Source organism: Amaranthus tricolor, chromosome 15, assembly GCF_026212465.1.
Source record: "Amaranthus tricolor cultivar Red isolate AtriRed21 chromosome 15, ASM2621246v1, whole genome shotgun sequence".
Classification (NCBI taxonomy): domain Eukaryota; kingdom Viridiplantae; phylum Streptophyta; class Magnoliopsida; order Caryophyllales; family Amaranthaceae; genus Amaranthus; species Amaranthus tricolor.
In genome coordinates this window covers 6,598,630-6,624,286 of record NC_080061.1, presented here as the reverse complement: position 1 = coordinate 6,624,286, position 25,657 = coordinate 6,598,630, and the positions used below count along the sequence as shown (strand labels likewise).

At 34.0% G+C, this 25,657-nt stretch overlaps 2 protein-coding genes across 6 annotated transcripts; one reads left to right on the top strand and one right to left on the bottom strand.

The window, feature by feature from the left end:
- Window positions 1–5,103: 5,103 nt before the first annotated feature.
- Window positions 5,104–20,202, top strand: LOC130801315 (protein MAEA homolog). Of its 3 annotated transcripts, none has more exons than XM_057665138.1 (6): window positions 5,104–5,459; window positions 7,519–7,701; window positions 14,417–14,602; window positions 18,609–18,742; window positions 19,085–19,271; window positions 19,376–20,202. In XM_057665138.1, exons 1-6 carry the CDS (start codon window positions 5,235–5,237, stop codon window positions 19,475–19,477), a joined length of 1,017 nt encoding a protein of 338 aa, XP_057521121.1. In that variant the 5' UTR covers window positions 5,104–5,234; the 3' UTR covers window positions 19,478–20,202. The 3 variants fall into 3 exon arrangements, with proteins under 3 accessions (XP_057521121.1, XP_057521120.1, XP_057521122.1); XM_057665137.1 differs by having other exon boundaries at window positions 7,513–7,701; XM_057665139.1 differs by lacking the exon at window positions 18,609–18,742 and having other exon boundaries at window positions 7,513–7,701; window positions 19,131–19,271.
- Window positions 20,203–20,559: 357 nt separating this feature from the next.
- On the bottom strand, window positions 20,560–24,300 carry LOC130801316 (serine/arginine-rich splicing factor RS2Z32-like). 3 transcript variants are annotated; one of them, XM_057665140.1, is made up of 7 exons: window positions 24,188–24,300; window positions 23,629–23,761; window positions 22,856–22,895; window positions 22,628–22,723; window positions 21,990–22,186; window positions 21,615–21,719; window positions 20,560–21,047 (listed from the first exon to the last, which is right to left on the bottom strand). In XM_057665140.1, the coding sequence occupies exons 2-7, from the start codon at window positions 23,754–23,756 to the stop codon at window positions 20,669–20,671; spliced, it is 945 nt and encodes a 314-aa protein (XP_057521123.1). In that variant the 5' UTR covers window positions 23,757–23,761; window positions 24,188–24,300; the 3' UTR covers window positions 20,560–20,668. The 3 variants fall into 3 exon arrangements, with proteins under 3 accessions (XP_057521123.1, XP_057521124.1, XP_057521125.1); XM_057665141.1 differs by lacking the exon at window positions 24,188–24,300 and having other exon boundaries at window positions 22,856–23,128; window positions 23,629–23,763; XM_057665142.1 differs by lacking the exon at window positions 24,188–24,300 and having other exon boundaries at window positions 22,856–23,120; window positions 23,629–23,760.
- Window positions 24,301–25,657: the final 1,357 nt, after the last annotated feature.

The following is a 25,657-nucleotide window of genomic DNA, read 5'->3' as shown; positions in this document are numbered from 1 at the left end:
GATAGTAATGATTGTAGTGATAACATACAAGTAACTAATTCATATGTCTATATTCATAGGTGTCCGATACAGACACGTTAGGCACTAGGCATCCAGATTCCGTTCCGTGGGTGATCGATGAAAGGATCATCCCGTACTTGGAGTTCACGAGGTTGTATGATTTTCACCTCATTACATACGGCAGAGTTGACCGTGCTATTATCACAGCACTGGTCGAGAGATGGCGTCAAGAGACACACACATTTCATCTTCCCCTAGGCGAGGCTACCATCACACTGCTTGATGTAGCCTTACTAACACGGCTTTCCATCGAGGGACATGTCGTGTGTACCGCTGAACGCCAGCTATCAAGTTGGCGTGACATGGTGCACCGCATATTGGGAGAGCGCCCTCCGGCAGAAGTCATTAGGGGGAGCGGTTTGCGGTACACATGGTTGGTTCAGACCTTCTCGCATCTCCTCGGAGGTGCTGATGAGGGCATCATTGCGAGTTACGCCAAGGCGTACCTCCTATATTTGATAAGAGCTGTCTTGTTTGCCGATAAAACAAGCAACCAAATACAGCTCCTATAGTTGACTTTACTTGACGACCCCTGGGAGCATATCGCCGAGTATAGTTGGGGCTCTACAGCCCTAGGATACTTGTACAGGAGGCTATGTGGTGTTGCCCATAAGAACGTCAAGGAAATTGCAGAACCACTAGTCATATTACAGGTAATAACAATAACATTTAATTTTAATCCACATTTGGTGAATTACATACTAATTACATTTGCAATCTTCAGCTGTGGGCGTGGGAGCATATTCTTATCGGCCAACCTTACAGAACCGTTGGTCGTGGTGATCCTGCTCCTCCACAACAACCCCCCACCAGATGCTGCGTATGGTTCACGGTGGAATTTTGCACGCCGAACGCGCAAGCACACCGGGATCAGTCTCAGATTCTATCGAGATCAATTAGACCTACTGCGACCCAACCAGATAAATATTCCAGTACTCATTAACATTACTGCAATTTATTTAACACATCATTTACATTTTCATAACATATACTATAGTTTTTGTGGGACCCATACCCTGCGGAAGCCTACGCATCTGTTCCCGAGCACTCAGGGATTCAATCAGGTGCGTGGAGGGCTTCTGTGCCACTCATATGCTTCGACATTGTCGAAGTACATCTACCAGAGCGCAAACTGCGTCAATATGGGTTGGTAAAGGGCATTCCACCGCTTTGCGACACTAAACCCGAGTTGCAATCGATTTCGCGCAAGAATCAGGGCACGGCGAACTAGATAGAGATCAACTGGCGCCACATCGCTTGTTGGGATCGTAGACTTGAGTTGCTGGCCCAAGGTGCGCCGATCGATGTTCATGGCGCACATACTACACCGGACTACATGTCGTGGTTCCTCTCCATCACTCGCCGATGGATGACACCACGTGGCATCATCGCAGCATCACATTATGCACCTGTTGTGCCTACGATGACCCAATTTGTAAGTCTTCATTTGCATTTAAATGATTAAGTTGCCGATTACATAATATAATATTACATTAACTAAATATTAATTGCAGTCACAAGGTGCGGCAGTAGTGATGCGATACAGCCACGAGGAGCCGGTGAGGGAGATTACGCAAGGCATGCTCGTCGGCACGTAGTTCCAGCACTTCATACTGGAAGTCGCTACGGAGTCATCACCGGCTACCGTCGATGCGCACGTCTCATCTCCTACTTATGACTATCATTTGGAGGAGATGGACCTTTAATACCCCATTGACGTTGCCGGGACCTTGCAGGCTGGGCCATCGCAGCCATCACAGTACCAGTCCCCTTCTCTGCCAAAGAAACACCTGAATGCCTCTTACTACCGTAGAATGCTTCTTCTTCATCTGATTTTTGCCCCTGATTTTCGAAGAAACATAGTACTCCATTTGATTTTCGAAGGTAACAAACAAAATAACTTGTACATTCTTTCCTTTTTCCTTTGATTTTTGAAGAAACAGCAATGACAACCCTTTATCTTTTCGATCTTGTACAACCAAGCAAAATGCCTTATTTTCCTCTGAATCTCGAACCAAATTCCGAAGTTGCTGGCTTGGTTTTATTCGAAAACTTGATAAAAACAAACCGCCTCAAATTCCACTTGTTTTGGGTTTATATTTGGAGGTACTGCTGCTGTCTTCGTTGCCTTCTTTCGGAAATTTCAGCAAGTATCAACAACATCACAGAATACTCTTTCCTCTCTTAGTTCTTTTTAATGGAACCCTAAACAAGAATTGTTCTTCTTTTGGCATTGTGTCATCAATTAAAAGGTAGTTGCTATTCTTTTATATACTCTTTTCTTTCTATCCTTATATATACATAATTGTATTTCAGACAATCTTTATTCTATGTTACTTTGTGATTTATTACCTTCATTCATCATGTGTCTTTACCAATTAACTAGTTAATTCAAGGCTATTATATACACTTATTTTGATAAGGTTAGATGCATCTTATGATGATTGGAATTGCATTAAAGGAATACTAGTAAGGATTAAATGTTGGATGATTTAACATTTTTGGATCAATTATTAAATTCTTATGGATTGTAGGCTAGAATAAATACCTTGCGATAATTAAATGTATAATGGTCAAATATTAATTTAATGGTGGATTGGTAAATATGGGAGTAAGTTTGGATCTTGATGACTAGCATGAAAGTTATGAAGATTAAGAAATAAGTGGAAATGTTGGTTATTGGTAGGTTATCGATGATTCAAAATTCTTGTTTATATTTGGAGATTCTTTGGAAACCATTGATTGTGGATCAAGAGTTTTAGTTAAACGAGGACTTTAGTAGGAGATGCAATAATTTATTTGTTAGTTTAGTAGCATCGAACGCACTTTGGTGATTATGTTTATTGTTATGCTTCAGAATACGATTTTTTTGGGAACTCTTTCGAGCTGATAGCTGTGCATCGAACCCGACTCTTTGAAGCGTCATTGTTAGTGAGTAGTAGCAGTCCCTTAAAGGGTCTGGCCAGACTACACTTCTTGAAAATAATTTTATTAAAACTCTTTCGAAATCAAAATTTGTTGAGACAAATGTTGTTGTGACTGCTTATGTTGATATTATGATATGGTCAATGAATCGGACTTGTGAGCTGGTCATTGATGGAGTTGAGGAACATTGTTCCCTACTCCTTGTTTTTGAGGCGATTTGTCATTCAAATATTGACTAGCTTCACCCGAGAGCGACATAGCCTTAGAGTTATGGGGCACCTCTCAAACTAGACTTCCTGTGCACACATAGATCTAGGAAACTGATATTGCTTTTAAACTTGGATTTTGAATTATTGTGTTTTGATCTTTTGGATTGTTACTTCTATTCAATTTAACCTGACCCCCTATTGTTTCCATCTTTTAGATTGTTTATAGATCGGAACCGGTCGGGAACGATAGGTTAGCGGTGTTGATTAGAGTTCCAAGGATGTTATATTGAGCTGAGCACGTGGGAATTTGTAGTTTTGTATTAGGTTTTTGATAAATGTATATTAGACTTAGCTGTGTTGGTTATATTGAACTTAAAGTGCATTATATAATTACTTTATGATTTAGATAGATGTTTGGATTGAGAATTAGTTTATTTATTTAGCTATGTTTTAGAACTAAAGACTCATTTGCACAGGTTTTGAAATTGAGATTTGAGTTTCTTGGGAAGTAAACCCCGTGATAACCTTGTTTACTCAGTCAACAGTAAGTCGGGTTGTTACATATAAATATTGAACCACTTTTTTGTATACAAAATTGTATGTTAAAGTATAAATATTATTATAATCATCACATATTAAAATCTTTGGTTTTTGCTTACTTTTGACCCATGAAACAACTATATATGATTGATCATGCATTAATACATATTGGTAAAAATTTAAAATTTATGTTAGGTAATAATCAAATGATTAAATTCTAATTTTATATCTTGCTCATTATTTTCCTATCAGAAAAATAAAATTTTAGATTTTAGTATTAGGAAATAATATCACGATTGTTATTGTCAATCCTTCTCACGTTTAATTACTCCTCTGTGGATTTCGTCAATCTCTAAATACAACTTACTTCCCCTCAATTTGAATAAAGAAATTAAAATTTGCAAAATTAGAAAAAAAAAAAAAGAAAACCAAGTTTGATCAATCAAAATAATAACAATAAAAGGCAATTAAAATTTAAATTTATAAAAAATATGATACAGATAAATCAATAAGTAAAATATTTAAAAAAATAAAAGATAAAAATAGACTAACGCAGGAGATGACCTATTCATCGAGATTGGTTACATGCTTTACTTCTCTCTTTGGTTCGAATTAGCTATACTTAAAAAATCTATAGAGAGAGATAATTAAAAATAAAAAACCCAATTTTTTAGATATGAGAGTAGAAGAAAGATAGAGAATTTATGTGAGAAAAAGATAGAAGTAATCTTCCATCACAAGTTCCAATGATCTTCAAAAAATGTGATAATTAGTTTAATGAGACATAGAAAGTCAGTAATATTGCAGTAATTAATTCCTTAATGGTAGGGATTATTATAGTAGATAATCTAGATATTAAAGATTATTTAAGATAATAGCGTATTCAATACTCTAGTTATTAGGCAAAAACTAAACTCATCAGAATATGACATGTGTCCTTAAATGATTTCTGTTTTAGTATTAGATATAGATAAATAGATAGATTCTATGAAAATGTGGTATGTACATTTCTTCCTTTATCACTTGTATTCTAAAATTTTTAGTGAAATGTCTAATGCTTGTCTAGATAATAAGAAAATCAATAAATATTGAATTATTCAAGTAACTAATCCAATCTATTTAATAGTACCTCCTATTTATTCATAATGAAACATTTAGTTTTTGACACTATTCACTTAACTCTTAATTGATATTTTATTCTTAATCTAAAACATAGTTAAGTGAAATCTTATTTAATTCATTTTAATGCAAAGATTATTAATATCAAATTTTTATAATATTTCGTTATTCATTTTAAATATTGAATAAGTATATTGGATGGCGTGAATAAAATTTAAAATGAGTAAATGAGAACAATCTTTACCTTCGTGTTGCATTTCTCCATCCTCATTCATCACTTTCTTCTATAATCAAGTTTTCCTTATATAACTTCAGGATCGTACTTCCTTTACATCACTCTGAAATTGCGATCGATCCTCTTAAACCTGAACAGCGGTAACAATGGCGGCATTGCCGACGTCGAACTTGTCTGATACAATAATGCAAGAATTCCAATTTGTTAAAGTTCCTTTCGAACACTACAAGAATACTATCCGCCCTAATAATCGTTCTGTTAAGAAGGGGATTTCATCCGTTATCTCCGCTGTTGATTCTGTTTCCCTTAATGATGATACTGTTTCTCATCTCTCTTCTCTCGTTTCTCGCCTCCATGGTCTCAAGCGAAAGGTATTGCGTTCTACTCATTTGTTTGTGTTCTTTTTCTTGTTAGCGTTTATGAATCGGGATAGTTTTTGTTGATTGCAGTTGTTTAACTAGCATTTTTGAAGTTTAGAATTTGACGTTCTTTGTTCAATGGAGTCTAAAAGTTATAATGTCATGAAAAAACAGGTATAAGGTTTTGGTAACAAATTAAAATAGGATTTGACGTTCTTCTAAACTTTGTTGTTCAAGATGGATACTACAAGGAGTGCACTGCAGTCTTTTGCGAAATTAAAGATATGGATAGTCATTAGAGGGCAAGAATATGATTTTGGTTGTGAAATGGATTTTCGGATTAATGAAGAGGGTTTTGGGATTGTCTTGGCTATATTTAAGTTGCAATTAGTTCTAGACTCATGACTTAACACTTGATTGAACATGCCTTAGTTGTACTTCGGAGAAAGACTTTAAGGATGTGTCGTATGCAAGTGATTTGGTGTTTGAACGATCAATGAAGTGATCGATATGAGGCTAATGAGGGCTGAGGCTTCATTAAGGAGTGAAGCCATGCCTTGAATGAGTCAAGGCATGGGAAGGTGGTTGCTTTTTGGAAGCAACATGAAACAAGTGAACAGCAGGCAGCAGCAGGGCTGCTTGTTCGAGCAGCCTGTTGTGCTCTTTCGAGCAGCATTCCAGTGGGCCAACAGTGGGTTTTTGATGTGAGTGCTCATTCGAGCAATAGGTTGGCGCCTTCGAGCACTCTACCTTGGATGCTGATTCTAGCTACGGCTTTGCATTGATGGGCATTGTGTTCCTTTGGCTAATGCCATGTTCATTACTATGTTTATAGTCATAGTTAATTTTGTGTTGTTAATGTGAGTTAATGGTGATTTGTGAGGGAATTCTAACAATGATATATGGCTTGCCTATAAATAGGATACATTATTCATAGAATTACACACTACAAACACACATATTGAGAGAAGGCTATTACATTGTATAAAACTTGACAATGTTCTTTGTTCTAGTATTTGTGATCTTGAGAGGTTGTTTTCAAGATAGGAGAGGTTTATTTATACTTGTATTGTTGAATCCAATCATAAATAAAAATACATTTGAGGGGAGGTATCCAAGAAACCTCATAAACACTTGTGCGCATTTTTCCTTATTGTTTTCATCTTAATTTTCACTTTTTCTTAAAGATAACCTTTTGAGGCTTTCATTTCATTTGCGATTAAAAATAAAATTACTTTTAAACTTCTTGACTTTCTTTACACAGCATGACTTAGCCTAATCACTTTACACGCTGCTCTGCATTTTCCAGAATTGGATTGTCTTGGCTATATTTAGGTTGCAATTTGTTCAAGAATTTAACAAATTACAATTACAAATAAAATTACTTTTTATACTTCCAGACTTTCTTTACACAGCATGACCTAGACTAATCACTTTGCACATTGCTTGCATTTTCCAGAATTCTGCACTCCACAGTATCCAAGTTCCTAAATTCCAACTCTATTATTTAGCTGAAATAACCACACTAAAGGCTTGTTAAAATTCAAACTGAAGGCTTAAACATTGATCCAACAAACTTAACTTGCTTTAATTAGGTGTCAATAAAATTTGACACAAAGAATAGGAATGTTAATCATAGATTCTTTAATGGGCTGTAATCATTTACCTAGAAGTATCTTAAGAGCTGGATGATGGTTGTGATAGGATAGTGTTGTGATTGGATGGTTTAGGTTCATCAAGAAAGGATCTTGTATTAGCTACGAATTTGGTTTGTGGGGTAGTGACTAATGATAGTGGTGCTCTTTATATACCGGGAAACGCGGCGGCATAGGAACCACGGGCTAGTTGTAAGATACAACACTGGGTAATGGAATATTGTTTTAAATGTGTAAATCAAGAATGAGATGTTAAGGAGGAGAAACTTTGCACAATCTTTTAGGTTCTTATACAGGATATGTCACATATTTTATGAAAGTAAACCTCTTGTTGAATTTCATGATGCATAATCTTTTTTCATGTGGTTTTTCTGTGGCTTTTATAACTAATCGTATCCATGATAAATGAGCTGAAGGAAGGAAGTCAAGTTGAGAACTTACAAGCTCAGCGGATTAAAGCTCGGTTAGACCATTTGGAATCTACTGATGCAAATTCTATATTAAACAACACACGTTTGACGCGGATTATTGTGGACTATATGCTTCATATGACATATTATGAGAGTGCTGCAAAGTTGATTGAAGCAAGCAAAATACAAGTATGTATTTAAGTATTATTGCTTCATAATATGTATACTGTGCATTCTAGATTTTCATCATAGAAAAATTTTGTGGCTTGACATATTTAAGTATTATTCCACTATTACTGACTAACTCATCATTATTCCGAATTCCATCCATAATATTTTCAACCCTATTTTGTACATGAATTTTCTGACCTCCAAATATTTCAACCTGTTTCTCTTAAATCTAATTTTTTCTACTTATCATGTTTATTCAGATTTGCCATTCAAGTTTTTTTTTTTCAATCCACCATGAGGTCAAGGTGGAACTTCAGATGGTCGGTAATGTGATATATTATTAGTTACAAGTGTATTATAGGTAACTAGTACTAATTAGTTATAATATTAGGGGAGAGAAAACTAGTTTAAATAAGACTGGTTAAGTAGAGGAACATATGAGAATATTTTGTAAACACATTTAGGTTAAGTTCGTAACTCATTTTGGGAGAGTTGTAAGCCTCTTGAATGATTGTATTCAATCATTGTAGTTCTTGAATCACATTGATACAATCTTTTTTACATTTTTATACTATACATTGTCATAGATTATGAATGGATTTTTCCAATCTATTACAACATCCTTCTTATATGTTTGTTTTAGGTGACTATAGATTACACGAGATTATTGTATATAGTGACAATTCAACATACATCATTGTCTTACATTTGTGTTTTGATTTTTGTGTTTTTGATTTGGAGAAAACCTTAAAGGAAATTTGTACTAATTTGATTGTAATCTTTTTCATGTTAGGATCTTGTTGATTTTGATGTATTTCAAGAAGCAAGAAGAGTCATTGAAGCTCTTCAAAATAAGGATTTAGCTACGGCATTAGCTTGGTGTGCTGATAATAAGTAGAAACTAAAAAAGTCAAAGGTATATTTATTGTGGTAGCTCACATGTGTAGCATGTTTCAAAGTCAGTCGAACATAGAGCATATATATGTTACCCCTAGCATGTATATGTTCCCATTGTACCTTAACATAACACCAGATATGTGTGGAACTCGGGCCTTAACACACCTCATTATCTATAACTTTTACATTATATTTTGAGGTAACATGGGCAGTTCGCTTGCTATCTTTAGGCTTTAATTTTTTTCAAGCTTCATAATAACACAATGATAAATCAAATTCTAAAATTCTAATTTTAGTTCTGAAACTTTAAATTAATTATAGTTCTTGCTATACTAATTTACATAAAGATATATATATATATTGTCGTGCATGAGTCCATGTTCATGTCTTGAATATTCAGGCATCTTTCGGACACGTCATGTAGGATATTGGTCCTTGTGTCCCATTGTCCATGTAACATAGAGTATTGGTTCTGAAAAAAGAAGGTCATTAGCAAAACCGCTTTTCTTTGGTTGTGTTCACCTTAGTCGTGAATGTACATATTCCTTCAACAACAACAACAAATTGAACGCCATTAGTGCATAGCTGGAGGGGCCGGAGTTGGCCACGCCCCCTTGATTTTTGAATTTCCTTTTTATGGTAATATCTATAAGGTACTTTATGAATTTTGGTCCTTTGAATAACCATAATCTAATCTTTTGACCCACCCTTACCTTAAGTTCTGGCTTTGCCAATGCCTATAGTTCTTTGGCTTTAGATTATAGTAAAATTTTTCATTAAATCATATGCACTTTTTAGGTAAAATTTCATATGATGTTCACTACCAAGGGTCAATCGAAAACAACTACTTTGTTATCACTAGCAAGGGTATAACAAGGGTAAAGTTGCGCACAATCCATCCGCTCAACTCTACCCCCTAGGTGGAGCCAATAATGGCATTAGGGTAATGAAATTCTGTTGTTGTTGAAGGAAAATGTATATTCACGACTAAGTTAAACAAAACTGAACAAAAGCAATTTTGCTAATGACCTTTATTTTTTTCTCGAACCAATACTATATGTTACAATTGTAATTCCTATACGTGAATAAACATTTCTAGTGTATTGCAATTTTAAACTTACAATAATGAGTAGCTTTATGCAATGAACTGATATTTTGGATACTTAGTTTACGAAAGGGTAATTTAAGTGATTGCCATGTAAGAGAAGACTTGGGGGAATAAGTTAGTATGAAGAGGTAGCTTTATTATGAATAAGGGGAATTAGAGGGTCATAATCATTCAGAAAATTAGTAATCACACTGTGGGTGAGTTTTATACTCAATGGGAGATCTCAAGCATCTCGAATAGTTTGATTTATCTTTTATTATTATACTTTTTATGGTTGTATTCTTCCTTTTAACATCCATTCTATAATATAATTTCTCTTTGGTTTTTTTAATACATTCCCAATTTACAGTTTAATTCAAGTAGCCAATTCCTAACACTTTAACTTAGTAGTCATTTTTTTTGTGCTTGCATGTATCCACACTGCTTATGTTGTTAATAGTTTGTTCCAAAACTTCATAGGAATAAAAGTGTATATACCATGCGTACATGACTTAGAAGTCATCATGGAATTGGGTTTCGAATCTTTTTTCCAGAGGTTGATTTCACAATTAAAGCGTCAAAAATAAAACCAACATCCTTTTTGTGTTGGTTTGAAAATAGATACCATGACAAAAGAGAAATTGCGAGGTTGTGTTATGAGAACTCCTAAATGAAGTAATGATTTTTATTTATAAACAACTATCTCATTCAACTTTAATAGGTTTAAAACCAACCTACACTTGTTTAATTTCCAATCCAACTACTTTACTTTCCCTCTCTTTTTGCAATAACCCACTGTTATGCTCTCTTACTCTTATATAGTTATAGCAATCCCCTCTTCTTTCAAACAAGGGGTTTAGTTTATTTCTAGAGATGGAAAAGATATGATTTAGGCAAAAGAAAGGAATGTAAAGGAAACTCCCTCAATTTTTTTTGTGTTTAGTTAGAAGGGGTAAAGCTCCAAAAGTCCTTTTCATTAAGTTTAACTCGTTTTAATCTTCAAATCATGTTGGTCTCTATTGCCATCGTACAATCAACATTTTTGGCTCTTCTCTGCCTATGATGGGTTCCTTAGAGTTCAAACCGTCTTCCACTGTCACCAACCTTCAACATATAGCGGCTTATAAAAGAGATTGGTATCACTTTAAAAAAATTGAGCGTTATTGATGCACACCATAGCCCATGACACCATATTCACTGACCATTGCAGTTGTGCTAATACCTGAACTACCACAAAGATAGTGTTATGTTCAATTTTGACTGTTTAACACTAATTTGAAGTGCTAATGATTGAATCTGACCTATTAAAGTAATCGTTTAGGTGATAAAAGTTATCTAAAATTCTTCATGTCTATCTAGCTCTCTAGCATGGTGCTATGACGTTTTTGGCTAGTTAGTTGTGCTGCTTTGGGGTGAGATGTAGGTGGTTGGATTTCGTTAGGTCAATGTTATTGGCAGAAAGGTGGCATACTATTGAAGTAATGGTGAAACAACCTCTAAACCTCTGGAGTATGAGAGAGAGGTCTAGTGGTGAACTAAATTCATATAGTCAATCAAATGGTTACTAAAGGAAATATGGCAGCAATCTTTGCTATACTGAGTCCCCCAACCAAAGACCCCCCCCCCCCCAAATGAAAGAGCATGTCAATCTCTCCTCATCTTAGAGCAGAGTGTCAAATGTGATTTTGGTACTAAACGCAATTGGTTATAACTAACAATTATGGAGATGTGGTAATGGAGGTGATATAGTTGTCATAAATGAGATATTCCTTGGGTTGATTTAGAACGCTGCTTTTTTTACACCTTCTATGATGTAGATAGTGTTGAGTCGCTAGATATGAATACATTTATGACTCCGTTAATTCGGGCTTGTTTTATGCTATGTTTTAGTCAAATTCAAGTAGCACACAAAGAAAAATTCATGTGGACGACCATTGGAACTGATATATTAATTTATGTAGTTGACCCTAATCTTTTGGGATTAAGGCTCTAGCATTGTTGCTATTTTGTTGTGACAAAAAAAAAATTCCTTTTTGACACATCATGGTTGTTTTCTTAGATTTGTGTACATACTTTTAAAGTGAACTGTATTGCAATAAAAGAGCAAAGGTTCCATTGATTTTAAAAAGCTTTTGTTTTTCCTTTTTGCTGACTTATCACACTTCATGTGTGATGGCTTTTGGCATTGCAGTTTTAAAAAATTATTGATCATAATTAAAATAAATTTGAATCTTTAGGTTTTACTTCCTCTAGTTTTGAAAGATTGCAATATTTGGTTAATAGGCTCTCACATAAATTTGGTCAAACTTTGCAAGCATTAAAACATAATGCAAAATATCACTTGCATCACCATACTATGACCATGTCATAAACGATTTTAAGATTACCTTATCGAAATATTGGCCGAGACTGCAAAACCATGAGCATTGGCTGCAAAAGCTGCTATGACTACTACGACTATCAAAATCGTATTTTTGCACAATTTTCAAAATTAGATGATATATATGAAGGAACTTTTCTTCAATCACTTGAATTTTACTATAGTGAAGGGATTTTCTGGCTTAAAGTACTTCTATGGTATTTGTTTGAAATAAAATTTCGAAAAATGTGTTTTGGGCTAGACGATAGTTTTGTTTGGACATATTTTGGTGGATACTTAAGAGAGTTCGTTTTGTGTTTTTCCCGGTTTCTCAAGTTTTTCCCTACTGCTCATCACTCATAGAAATGCTACCTCAATTAATTGAGTTGGTAATATTTGTCATGCATTAGGAGTCCATAAACCCCTAACCAATGTAATGTGGATTATGCTGTCTTTACTCAAACCACAGAAAAATGGGAATTTTCTTCCTTATGTTTATTTTTTTTGGAAAATTTGAAAATGGGAATACTGGATTATGACTCTAGTGAAGCAAAGTTTAGTTGTAATGCCAAATTGAAGGAAATTGTCGTAATTTAAATACCCCTGTAACTGGTACTTTCAATTTTGTGAATGGTATGGAATCTTTGAGTGCTAGAGTCTACACTGAAAGCTGGTTGCAACTAAAGACTTTCCAAATATTTTTCAAGTCTTTTGTTGTGCTGAATGACTCTAGTTAAAACCTCAGTTGTTTTGAAATCTTTGGAATGTAGAGAGGCATATTCATATAATGGATTGGATGGGGATCATAGTGCAAAAATAGGGTTTCGGTCACGGTCACAAAACGTATTTTGCGGCAAATGCAAATGATTTCACGGTCTATGTCGGTCGCAGTAAACTCAAACATTTAAGATACGGTCATGAAACATTTATACGGTCCTTTTCTTACACTATGGTGGGGAGTGGGAACAATGGAGGGTTTCGTATTAAGTTCCAGATAAACGCAATGTTGGGATGCAATGGGTGCACTTCATCATGTATAATTTAATTTTTTTCGTTTTCCCTAGTTCTAGATCAAAATTCTATATGGCATTTTATCACACGCGGTTGCACCTTGTCGAAACCTTTTAGTGGTTTCATATTTACATTACTTCAGATATTTTGTTCAATTCATCCTAGAAATATAGGCATTGTGCTTTTCATCCAAGTATCAAGAATTATTTTTATTTTGATCTTAGTTAAATAAATGTCAATTTAGAACGAAAGGCAGTAAGAACTTAAATACTCCCAGTGTTTTAGAATGTTTGTCCTAGATGACTTTCAATGGAACTAGCATGAATCAGCTTTAGTGGGGTATAACATTAAATGCATAGAGAGAACAAAAATAACTAAGACAATCACATTCAAATAGTATAATTAAATGGAGGGGTTAGTAAAACTAGTTTCAGACTTTCAGTATATAGTTAAGCTTTCATATGGGTAAAAAGAGTATTTTTATGAACATGTATTCCCTAAAATATAGTGCTTTTCTTTTTTTGGAAAATCTGTAGGTAACAGATTGAATTTTGGTCAAAAATAGTTTATTTTTTCCAACTTTAAGTATTTTGTTTTCTTGGACAAACTTTGAAGTTAGTTTTCATCCAGCAAGCAACCATAGGTCAAAATCGTGGATGTTGATGCGATTGTGGTAATGACCACAATGTTGCGGACGCGAGACCTTGTAGCGTTACGTCTTGTTTTGTGAATATCGCAATGTAAATTGTCAATTTGAAACTAGCCCTTTTATATTTGAATTAAATTTTATAGTAGACCTTTTAGAACCTAGTACGTATTAAAATAAAGATTATAATGGGTACTATATTAGAAAACCTTTTAAGGAATCAACTCAACCAAAAGTTTAAGCAGATGGTTAAGGCCCAAAAGTATGTTATATACTCTAACACGCCTCTTCACACAAGAGCTCATTCGTTTAGATGTGTGGATGCAACACATGCCCTTTCTCAAACATGACACAAAATATTCCACTTTAAATTATGAGGGGCGGTGAGAGTTAGACTTTTGACCTCTCATCAAGTTGGTTTATGATATAATGTCAAGAAACCACTTCAATCAAAAACTTAAGTTGATGGTTGAGACTCCAAAATATGTTATACTCTAACAATAACAACTTCGGTATTTTAAATCACATGTTACATAACGGGTTTTTGTAGAAATACTAGAATGTAAGCTCAAAATCTGTTGTGAAGTGGATTTTATGTAATGGAACGACTTCAATTTTATGGTTGTAACTAATAAAAGACAGAATTTACATATTACCCTCTTTTTTATTAGTTGCAACATTTCACAATTGCAACATTTCATAGTTGACACACTATTCTCTTTTTTGGTGTCAGAGCATATTTGAGTTTCAACTAAGACTCCAAGAGTTCATAGATTTGGTTAGAGAAGATAATAAAATGTGTGCAATTGAATATGCTTGGAAGTATCTTACAGCTCACAGAGCCACACATATGAAAGAGTTGCAGAGTGTAATTGCAAAACTTGTTTTTGGTAGCAGTACAGAGTGTGATAGCTACAAGGTCAGTTTCTTTCGCTTTTGTGTATGCGTGTTGTTCTCTTCTTCCTCGCACATTTTTTTGACTGTTGTGCTTGAATGAGTTTGGTTTGTAGGATGTGAATTTGGAATTTGTATATTAAACACAGATATTGTAAAGATGATCTTTGATACAAGCACTTTTAACTAAAAATGATATTTTATCAAGTTGTAAAACTGTCACATATAACTCATGTTGTGCGTAATTGACTGACTCATTTTTTACCCTAATTTTTCTACCACAACTTCTGTCCTTGTACGTTCTTCTCTATTAGCAAGGCATGTATATGATATTTTTTTTGATTTGCTGTTTCTCCAAACCTCAAGTTTCAGAAAGTGCAACATTTAAATTAAGGTGTTTCTTTGATGGTGCTATTCTAAAATTCTGTTAATTTGTTGACAAAGATGATATTGTTTTTTGGCTATGGATTTTATCAAGTTGTAAATTGTATATGCGTAGTCTCACTTTTATTTTCTTGCAATCATATAATGACGTGATTAAGAAAATAAGATTTTGTGCTTATGTGCAATGGGGGGATCATAGACTCAACCTATTGGGCCCAACCTGAAAAATAGAATACTAAAAGATTTTCAAGTTTTTAATAATCTATAAAATTGATTTACATCAGGGAATAACCCCACATATCTACAAAGAAAGTTTTAACCTAATATAAACATAATATTTTCTAAATATGATCCAATAGAATAAAAAAAAGTCCAATAAAAATACAAAATATTTTCTTTTTGACTTATTCAATTTTCTAACATTCCCCTTCAAGTTGAGTAGTAGGATCTTGGATACTCAACTTGCAAAGTGCTCCTTCAAAGGCTTCAAATCCAACAACCTTTGTAAAAATGCCTGCAATTTGATCTTTTGATTCCAAAAGAAAGACTAATAACTTTGTTTTCAAGATTTTCCTTATTGAAGTATCTATCAATTTCAACATATTTTGTTCGATCATGTTGCATTGAGTTTTCAGAATTGCTAATTGTCGCCTTATTATCACAAAATATTAACGCACTTCTATTAATGGAAAATCAAGTTCTCTTATCAATATTCGTAGGCATAGAAACTCCATAACACCTTATGCAATTCCTCTAAATTTTGCTTATGCACTAGATAAAGCAACAACTTTTTGTTTTTTGCTTTTCCATGTTACTAAGTTTCCTACAATAAAATGTACCCTAAAGTAGACTTTCTTTCATTTCTATCTCCAGCTCAATCTGCATTAGTATTATAGTATATTATAGTATATGCTATAAGATTAAGATGACCATTTTTCTTGAATAAAATTTCTCTGTGGGGGCAATTGCTAGGGCCCTATATTATAAAGGTTAACTTTGATAATTGACATTATAATATTAAAATAAAATATTTTTGTTTGTGCTTGGAAATTGGAACACAAATAGATTTGGGGTTGTGAGAAACTCAAATAGCTTTTCATTTCTCTCTCCATCCTTTATCTTCCCTCAAAAATTTTAAATGACATTTCAATTCTCTGATTCTCTCCCCAGCCTCCATTATTCTTCTTTGCCTAGAAAACAAAAAGAAGCTAATCAGTTTCAAATAGGAAAATGTATCACTTTTTCTATGATTTTTCTTCTTTCTCCGCTTTCCTTCATAAACACTTTGGCAACTCAAAATTCCATTACATATTAGAGATGGAGTGTAGTGTAGTCATAAATTTTGTTGTTTAGGACCCCAATGTTTTGTCAACTTGAAGGTTCATCAATTGGAGGGCAATAAACAATCGCTATCTTCCCCAGATTTTAAGCCCACTTTTGAGAGTTTCGATAGCAAAACCAATTGTATGTCTTTTTCTTTTTATTCAATTTACTTATAGTTTTAAGGTTTGGTTTTGAATTATTGATTGTTCAATTGGTTATATATTTAGAATTATATCGATGATGTTGTTTTGTGTTTTTCATATTGGAGCGAGAAATGCGAAATGCTCCATCTGTTTCCATTGACAAATAAAGATCCCTTTATTTTATCTTAGAACTTTAATGCCAAGAAAGTATTTAAGGTTTCCAAAATCCTTTATCACAAATTCTTGAAATAATTTTTTCTCCAATTCTTTTATTTCATTCACATCATTACGAGTTGTGATCATATCATCCACATAAATTATTAAGCATGTAATTTGATCATTTTGCCTTTTTAGAAAAAAGGTATGGTCATAATTACTTTACTTATACTCAATTCATTTCATTGCTGCAGTAAATCTTCCAAACCTTGCTTTAGGAAATTGTTTTAGTTCATATAGGGCCTTTTTAGTTTGCAACTTTCTCCATTTTTAAAAGCTTGGCAAAAACCAGGTTGAGATTCTCTATACACTTCTATTTCTCCATGAAGAAAGACAATTTTAACATCAAGTTGGTGTAAAGGCCAATTGAAGATAACAACTGAGAATAATACTCGAATCGTAACAATTTTTGCTATTGGAGAGAAAGTTTCTGGGTAGTCCACTCTATAGGTTTGAGTATAATCTTTTGCTGCTAAACGGGCTTTATATCTTTCAATAGCTCCATTTGGAACACCCACCTGCATCCTAATGCCTTTTCCTTTTGGAAGATAACATGTTTTGTGTTCCATTTTTCTGAAAAGCATAACCTCCTCTTCCATTGCCTTCTTCTAGATTTTAATCTTTAGAGCTTTTTCAACAGTTTGAGGGATTTCAATTGTTGTTGGTGATTTCTTCCTGCAATATGATAAATAGGATATTTAGATCATTGACGTTGAGCTTCAAATCCATTTTCTTCTAGGATGTAATTGGTACCCACTAGATATTCCACCTTCAGTATGTTCTATTACTTGTAACATAGAGTTATTAGTTTAAAAGCCTTCTCATTAACCTTCTGATTAACTTCTCAACAATCTCCTCAGTAAAGTCCTAATTAACTTCCTCAAAATTCTCTTGACTTCTTCAACTCTTTCCTCTTCATTTGGATGCTAATGAGACAAGATTAGGACTAGTTCAATTGAAAAAGGAGGTGAAGAAGTGTTGTTGTCAGAGGCAGTTGTAGAGTTGTCGCTCGCCTACTTACTTGCTCCAGAGGATCCTGTACCAACTCTATAGAATAGGTCAACCAACTTAGATATCACTAGAGTTCTTCCCCTGAGATTGAAGGTGGTGATTATAATAAGACTTTTCAAAGAAAACACTGTCCATGGTAGTATATGGACTGGATCTAAGCAACAATACCCCTTTTAAGTTGTGGCATACCCAACAAAGACACACTCAAGTGCTCTAGGTTCTAATTTATTCCAATTTTGTTCATGAAGATGAACATATACAATAAAACCATAGACACGTGGAAGTAAAGAATAGGTTGGTGAATTGACATAAAAGAACTAAGAATCAAGAAGTCTTAAATTTCAGTTTTTTTGTGGGAAGACGATTGGTAAGATAGCAAGGAATAGGTAGGTGGGATTGACACAGCCTCCCTGAAAATTCTTCGATCATCATGTAAAATCAAAATATTGCCTAATAGTCCATTTACTGTAGAAAGATATGACTTAGTGGTTAAGAGTATTTTTTAAATTAAAGGTTGGAAATTCAAATCCTGGCCCCCTTAGTTTTTTTGTTTGGATAACTTATAGACCAACACCCGCTACTGATTCAACATATATTTTGACTTCAAGTGAAAAAACCTAAATGTCGTTATGATATGGAGACATGGAGTTACACAGCTGCTAGTTAAGGAGATGTTTAGCATGTCTGTACATGAATTTCTCAATGGACTCAAAAAGAGGTATTGCAATTATGTCATACTTCCTTATTTCACCTCTTTTGCTTAAATGGTGGAGATGTTTGCCAATTATCATTTCCTTTCCTCTTTGACAATTATCAAATTATTTGTCTCTGGGTGATGGGCATATGATTGGTATTCCGGACTAAACTTTCTTCCTGAGCTTCTAATGTTTTATAAGATTATGAGCCTTGTCTCTGTATCATTATCTTATATTTCCCTCCATTTACTCTTGGCAGGTTCTTTTCGAACCCAAACAATGGGACCATCTTGTAGATCTATTCAATCAGGAATTCTATAGGTTGTATGGCATGACCCTAGAACTGTTGCTAAAAATCTATCTGCAAGCAGGTTTGATAGCTTTGAAGACTCCGTATCCTTCTTTTGTATGTGCTTGTACAAGAATGAACTTTTCCGTTTTCAAAGCCATTATGGAATTTTTCTTAAATTACACTTTCGGCATGGCAATTTTGTGTTCAAGAATTATATCCTTGCATAGGCCGTTGTGTTTTTGCATGTTTTAAATTCTTAAGTTTTCTTAAAAAGAAAAAATGTTTCAAACATGCTAGGGTGTTTTGTCCAGTATGATATCTTCTTCGAATTGCATGCCCAAAATGAGTTGCAAATTGCAATTATTGGAAAACAGAGGAAATATGAATTACTGGATGAATGAGCATCTTTTTGTGAATTTGTTGTTTGCCTTGACCTCCTTTAGATTCTGCTATAAAGGTGAATGTCCGAAAGCTGATCCCTTATTTCAGGAAAGTTTACGTGAACTTGCATCATCGCTACCATTCCCATATCAGCCAAATTCAAAGCTTGTCTGCTACATAACAAAAGAATTGATGGATGCAGAAAATCCACCAATGGCCCTACCAAATGGCCTTGTCTACAGCAATAAGGTTTCTATAGTGTCCTGTGTCCTGCCTTATATGGAAATATTTTGTGCAAAAGCTAGTTGCTTTCTTGTATTAACTATGGCTTTACATTTCTTGTGTTGTGGCAGGCTCTCGAGGAAATGGCCAGTTGGAATAATGGTAGAGTTACTTGTCCAAGGACTGGTTTGGTATGTAACTACTCTGATCTTACTAAGGTGTATGTCTCATAGATGCTTCAACAATTGTGTAAAATGATTTTAGTTGTAGGCTCAAGAAAAATAGCTTAAAATACTCTATTTCCTTTGTACATACGAATAGGGAAATTTTGAAGAATTTGTTGATTTCTTGGTAGCAATAGTTTCTAAAGCTGCTGTAAAGCAGTTGTATGCATTGTATATCTCAATTAATCTCCATTAATGACACCATAGATGTGTAATTAAATCAGGTGATCTATGTATCTCTTAAACTTTAATGTCCATTAATAACATTTCTAATTGAAGTTTTTGGGTGCTTTTAGGTCCCTAATTCATAAACCCTAGCTTAACCATGATATCACTCAGATTTTCTTGGTTGGATTTTGGATTGTGGACGTTGGAATTGTTTAATTGACACAATTGCTACGTATGGTGATGGACGGGTGGATATCAATATTTAATCCGTAACCCACAAATACATCTGCCAACCCACTTTAAACCCACCCCAGAGCAAACCATATTCATTTTTTGAATGAAAACTTGGCTTCATCAAAAAGCTTTTACCATCCAATCAGATTGTCATAACTTCCTCAAATTACATGCAGTCATTATTCGAACCAAGTGAATATACACCCTTTGTACCCTTTGGCTAATAACGCACTTACATTTCCTTCATATTTTTCATCTCATCCATTCACATTTACTTTACATTTTTCATCCCATCCACACATTTTTATTCCCCTTACAGTCCGAAAATAATTTATGGTGTAAAATTTTATCAAAAAATTTATGTCATTCACATGGTAACAAAACTTTAATTACAAAAAATTTTTTATTTACAAATTATCATTACCATCTAATATCACATCTCCCAATAATAATGCATTGAAATAAATTTTATAAAGAACAAAAGATGGACAAGCATGGCTATCAAAATAGCCAAGTCAACTACATACTTTTTATTCTCATTACCACAGTTTATAACCACCACCCAGATAGACTGTTAAAGTATTACCTTTTTACCACTTATTCTCTCTTTCCTGGATTTACACATTGGATAGTAGCTGTAGGGCTAATTCCATGGGAAAAAAAAGAGTTCCATACTTAAGACGATCAAATGGAAAGGCATACAAACTCAGGACAGGAAATCAATAACAGCAGAATTTTTAAATTGAAGGCACAAACAGTTTTGAGTAGTGAAGAAAATGTAAAATATAGTATTTTAAGTTAACCGCTGCTTCTAGGAGAAGCCTCATAGACATCATTCTTTTCATTTCTAGCAACAGGGCTGACACTTCGGTCTCTTCCGTTTACCTCGTAGGGGCTCTGACTTCGACCATCTTCATTCCTAGGGCTACCTCTTTTGCCTTCTATCATGGGGCTTCTGCTCCTTAACCTAGGGCTACCGCCATAATCAGAACCATTTGCTTGTCTTTCATCCCTATCAGAAGGGCTACCTCTGACATCTGGGCTCCTCTCATCTGGTGATGGAGAGTGTTTTTTGCCCCTGGATGCCACAGGAGAACCTTTTTGTCTTCTAGGGCTCCTGCTTTGACGAGGGCTCCTTGACCTCTCAGTATCTCTTCTAGGTGGAGTCCTCGACCGACTGCAGAATCAAGAACAGTCATTAACAGGTAAGAGCATGCAAATATTTAAACCAAAATCTGAAGAGGAACGACAGCAATTACAAACAGCAGTAGCGAGACACAAAAAGGCAAAAAAAACAGATCTATAGATAAACAATGAACGAGTTTATCAAGTTTTCAGCTGCAAATAAGATTTCTCTGAATTCAAACATACAACAGTGCCATGGCTCCAATATATATATATATATATATATATATATATATATATATAAGCTATAGTATCACCAAAAGGCCTCAGGAAAACTTACCACTATTTAATTACTGTTACTTAGCATAATGAAATAAAAAGCTCCACAAGTCCCCCAAAAAAAAGCATGGAAATTATCTACTATTTAAGCTTTGATACAAACCTATTATTGCATTAAAAAAACAAAATTGGAAGCATCATTCTAGCAAACATACTAAACCTTTAACTTCCAAAAGTACAAAATGATGTAACCTAACTTTGCATCACCAGTCAGAAGAAACACGTGAATAATAGGGACTGGCAGTAAAATTTAAACAAAAAGGTAGAATAAGCAACACACCTGTAGCTACGGCTTCTGCTAAAGCTGCGGCTACGACTTCTACCTCGGCGAGGTGATGGGGAACGACGGCGAGGAGATGGCGAGCGTGAATAACTTCGACCACGTCTGCCAGAAAACACAAAGACAGTTCAAGACGAAAATCACAGATGAAAGCAAACTTCCTCCAAGTGGAAAATATTCATAATAAGAAGGCTTCATAAACTAGTTGACTTGTTCCGAAAAATCACTTAGTTAACATAATTTTCTATTTGCTTTAGCCCCTTGCCTACAAACAAAGATAAATTTAATGGTGTAAACTCAAATCAGCGTAAGTGTTTGCACAGTAGGTAGCTTTGGTAGACCAACATAGGTGAAATGATAAATAGCTTATAAGACCTTAGTTTCTTTGGGCTGTTTTGACAGTTCCTTTCTATGTGCCCTCGCTCTCCACAGCGGTAGCACTTGTTCTTCCAGTCACCTGCTTTGCAATCTCGAGCCCAATGGCCATCAATTCCACAATTAAAGCATCTCCCGGATCCAGGAGGAGGTCCTCTGCCTCCAAAGTCACGCAAACCACCTGGACCACGTGGTGTCTGAATAATGAATAAGAAAAATTCAGCACGTCAAACCTTTAGTCTAATTTGACAAGGTAATGTCATAAAAAAAACAATAGCATGATCAGCGCAGGATCTACAAAACTGAAATGTCATACATTGACCAGCATGCATTGCTGATGTACATCTGGACAATTATGCAATGTGAATTCTAACAGCTGGAAATCTAGCTTTTAACAGCTGTGTCCACTAAAAAGGGAAAGACTGAAAGGTGAAGGCAGACAAATGATAGCCATGACAAGTGAAGCAACAAAAATGATAGACACCAAAATTACATCTCAAATAACATGAATCATGGATAACTAATCTAATAATTGATGTTATGCAAGTACCCAAAATTAGTGTAGAATTTCAATGTATAGATATGATCCATGAATAAAGCAGAAAATCTTTTAAAAATTGAACTCCACTGCAACATACCCCCTTTGCGAACTCGACAATAATTCGACTACCACCAACATCACGCCCATTTAGACTATATCTTGCATCTTCAGCATCACGGGGATCACTAAACTCCTGTAATCATAATGTCACAAGAACAATACAAGGAGCTCATATGTGATTAAAAAATCAGAGTCCAAAATGATGGATATAGTGCACTGCAGAGAACAATATAAAATAAGAAGCATAAAGAGAAGAAATACATACAACAAAGGCATAATCGCGCTTCATGTCCACGTCACGTACTCTGCGTAAACGGTTGCCATAAACATTAAGGCCATCAGGACAAAACTACCAAAGGATTGATACCTCGCCCCTCACAGATGAACTAAACACCATTTTGAGAGTTTCCAATTCCATAAAAACACGCATAAATTATAAAGAATCGCCAAAGTCTCCTATACATTGCAAGAATAGGCACCAATTCCATCAAGGGCAACCATCCCACCAGACCTCCAGGCTAGGCAAAAGCCTAGAAACCTTCAACAACACATTCAAGTTAAGCCACACGACACATGGAGGATTGCAACAGTCCCAAACAAATACTTCTATACAGCACATATATACATAAGTGAATTTAAACCTTTGCAAGAGCCCCCTTGATTAGCCAAAGCACAAGTCATGAAGAGAAAAATTTATCTTGCTGACAACGATAATACATGAGCACACACTAAAGAGTTCATCAAACAAGATGTCTATAAACACACTAACTTGGTTGTTACTTTAAAGAGTTGCATAAATAAGGATATAACTCCACAGCCACATTAAAATATAATGGTATTTGCACATGATCAAACAATACTTGCACTCAACAAAAAAAAAAAGAGAGGACATGGTAAAAATGCAATCTTCACACTTAAATCAACTAAAAGCAACATGTGGCCAATACCATTGAACCAAATGTATCTCATAAACCCTCTCATGCGAGTATTGTCACACTAAGATAAAGTAGGCACTAATCAATCACATGATAAGATTACCTTCCATATCGGCTAAAAATATCATCCAAGTCATGAGTTCTGGTACGCGAAGAAAGGTGCCCAACATAGAGACGAGTACCACTGCCATGACGGTCTCCACGATCTCCACGATCTCCGTAACGAGGCATTTTCTCTACAAAAAAATCAGAAAATTCAACAAACCCATCCATGTACTAAAAATTCTCTACCAACAACTTCCCCCTAAATATCATAAAATTTTCAACCATCAATTTACAAATTAAATCAAAAATTTGGCTGCTCATCCAAATCGATCCCCTTTTTCTTTTTTTTTACATTTTATGTATGCCGATAATCAAGACACTAAGATTGAGTTAACATATCCTCAGAGAGCAAAATGAAAGAAATAATTTATATACTCATAATCAAAATCACAAATCAAACACTGCAACAACCTAAGTCTCTAAATTCACAACTTTTAGCAAAAACTACAGAGTAACATTAAAAAAAGTGTCACCGACAGAGAAAATTACAAGAAATTTGTACAACATAAGAGGATGAAGTAATTGAATCGAGTATAAAATAAAAAAGATTTGGGCACCTGGATGAAGAACGACGAATGAAATTCGAAAGCGAGCACGATAACCCTAGATTTCTTTCGGGAAAGAGAAAAAGATAGGGAGGTCGAGTTCTCTCTCTCATGATATATATAGAGATATTAATTTGATGAACGGCTAAGATGATTCTACCGAGCAATCGTACTTGGGATAGTCAATTCTTAACAATTAACATTACTTAAAGAGTTTTAATTTAATTATAACTACATAATGTCCTTACGGTGCACGACTTTATTAAATTTTTTAATATATTTGTATAAATAAAAAAATATAATTTTTTTATGCTTTAATCATCTTGAAATATTCTATACTTAATAAATACATTATGAAGATTTAATACTAATTGAAAAAAAAAAATATGTGATTTTTTAATTCATTAAATAATGTGATTTAAAAAGTAAAAAATGAATCAATATGAATAATAATATAGTAATAATTAAAAATAAAAAAGTCAAAGATATAAATATTACTCATAACAACAATGACATCATCATTGAGTTTTGAAGGGAAAATTTTTATTAAGAGAATGATACGTAAGCAATTTTTAAAAATAATGACATCAACAATGTTTTCTTTTAGTATTAGTTATACATTTTAAATTGATTCTAAATTTATGTAAAAATTAAAACATAATCATGTATAATTTTGTTTGATTACATTAAGTTTTAATAAATTTTTAATTATTTATTATGTATATTGAAGGTATTAAACTATTAAAGATTCATGCATTCAAAAGTGTAAAAAAGTAAAATATAACAAAATCTTAAAAATTTATGAAATACACCTTTTATCTCTCTCAATTGACACTTTGTCCTACTAATTTTGTACTGTTTTCTTGTTAGACACACGTCTACCGACCACACCACGTAACCTCACTTATAAACCTACTTTGCATATAAAATAATAATAATTTGTGAATTACAGCCTTAAAGTTTAGCACTATTGCGAATTACAGTCTCAATGTTTATTTTTTTGCGAATTACAGTCATCAAAGTATCAAATTTTACAGGTTCAGGCAATAACACACACAACTCCGTCCACTTCACCTAAAATTTTGACCATTAAAATGATCGGAATTCAGTGTTTTGGCCTAACCCTGCTAACTTTGATACTTTGGTGAGTATGGTGACTGTAATTCGTAAAAAATAAACATTCAAACTGTAATTTGTAAAAGTGTTAAACTTTAAAAGTATAATTCGCAAATTTATTCGTAAATAAATTCATTTGATTATCCCATCATAAACTTAATCCCTCCCTCCAATTTATTAAACCTACCTAATTTAGTCATAACATTACTTATAAAAATATCTTTCATTTTATATGAGAAATAATTTTTTTTTTATTTTCTTGTATACCCGTACGTATTTAATATCAGGACGGTTTCTTCTTACCCTAATCCTATATATTTAAATATGACGTACCGAATATTAAGATTTGCACGCGTATTATCTAAT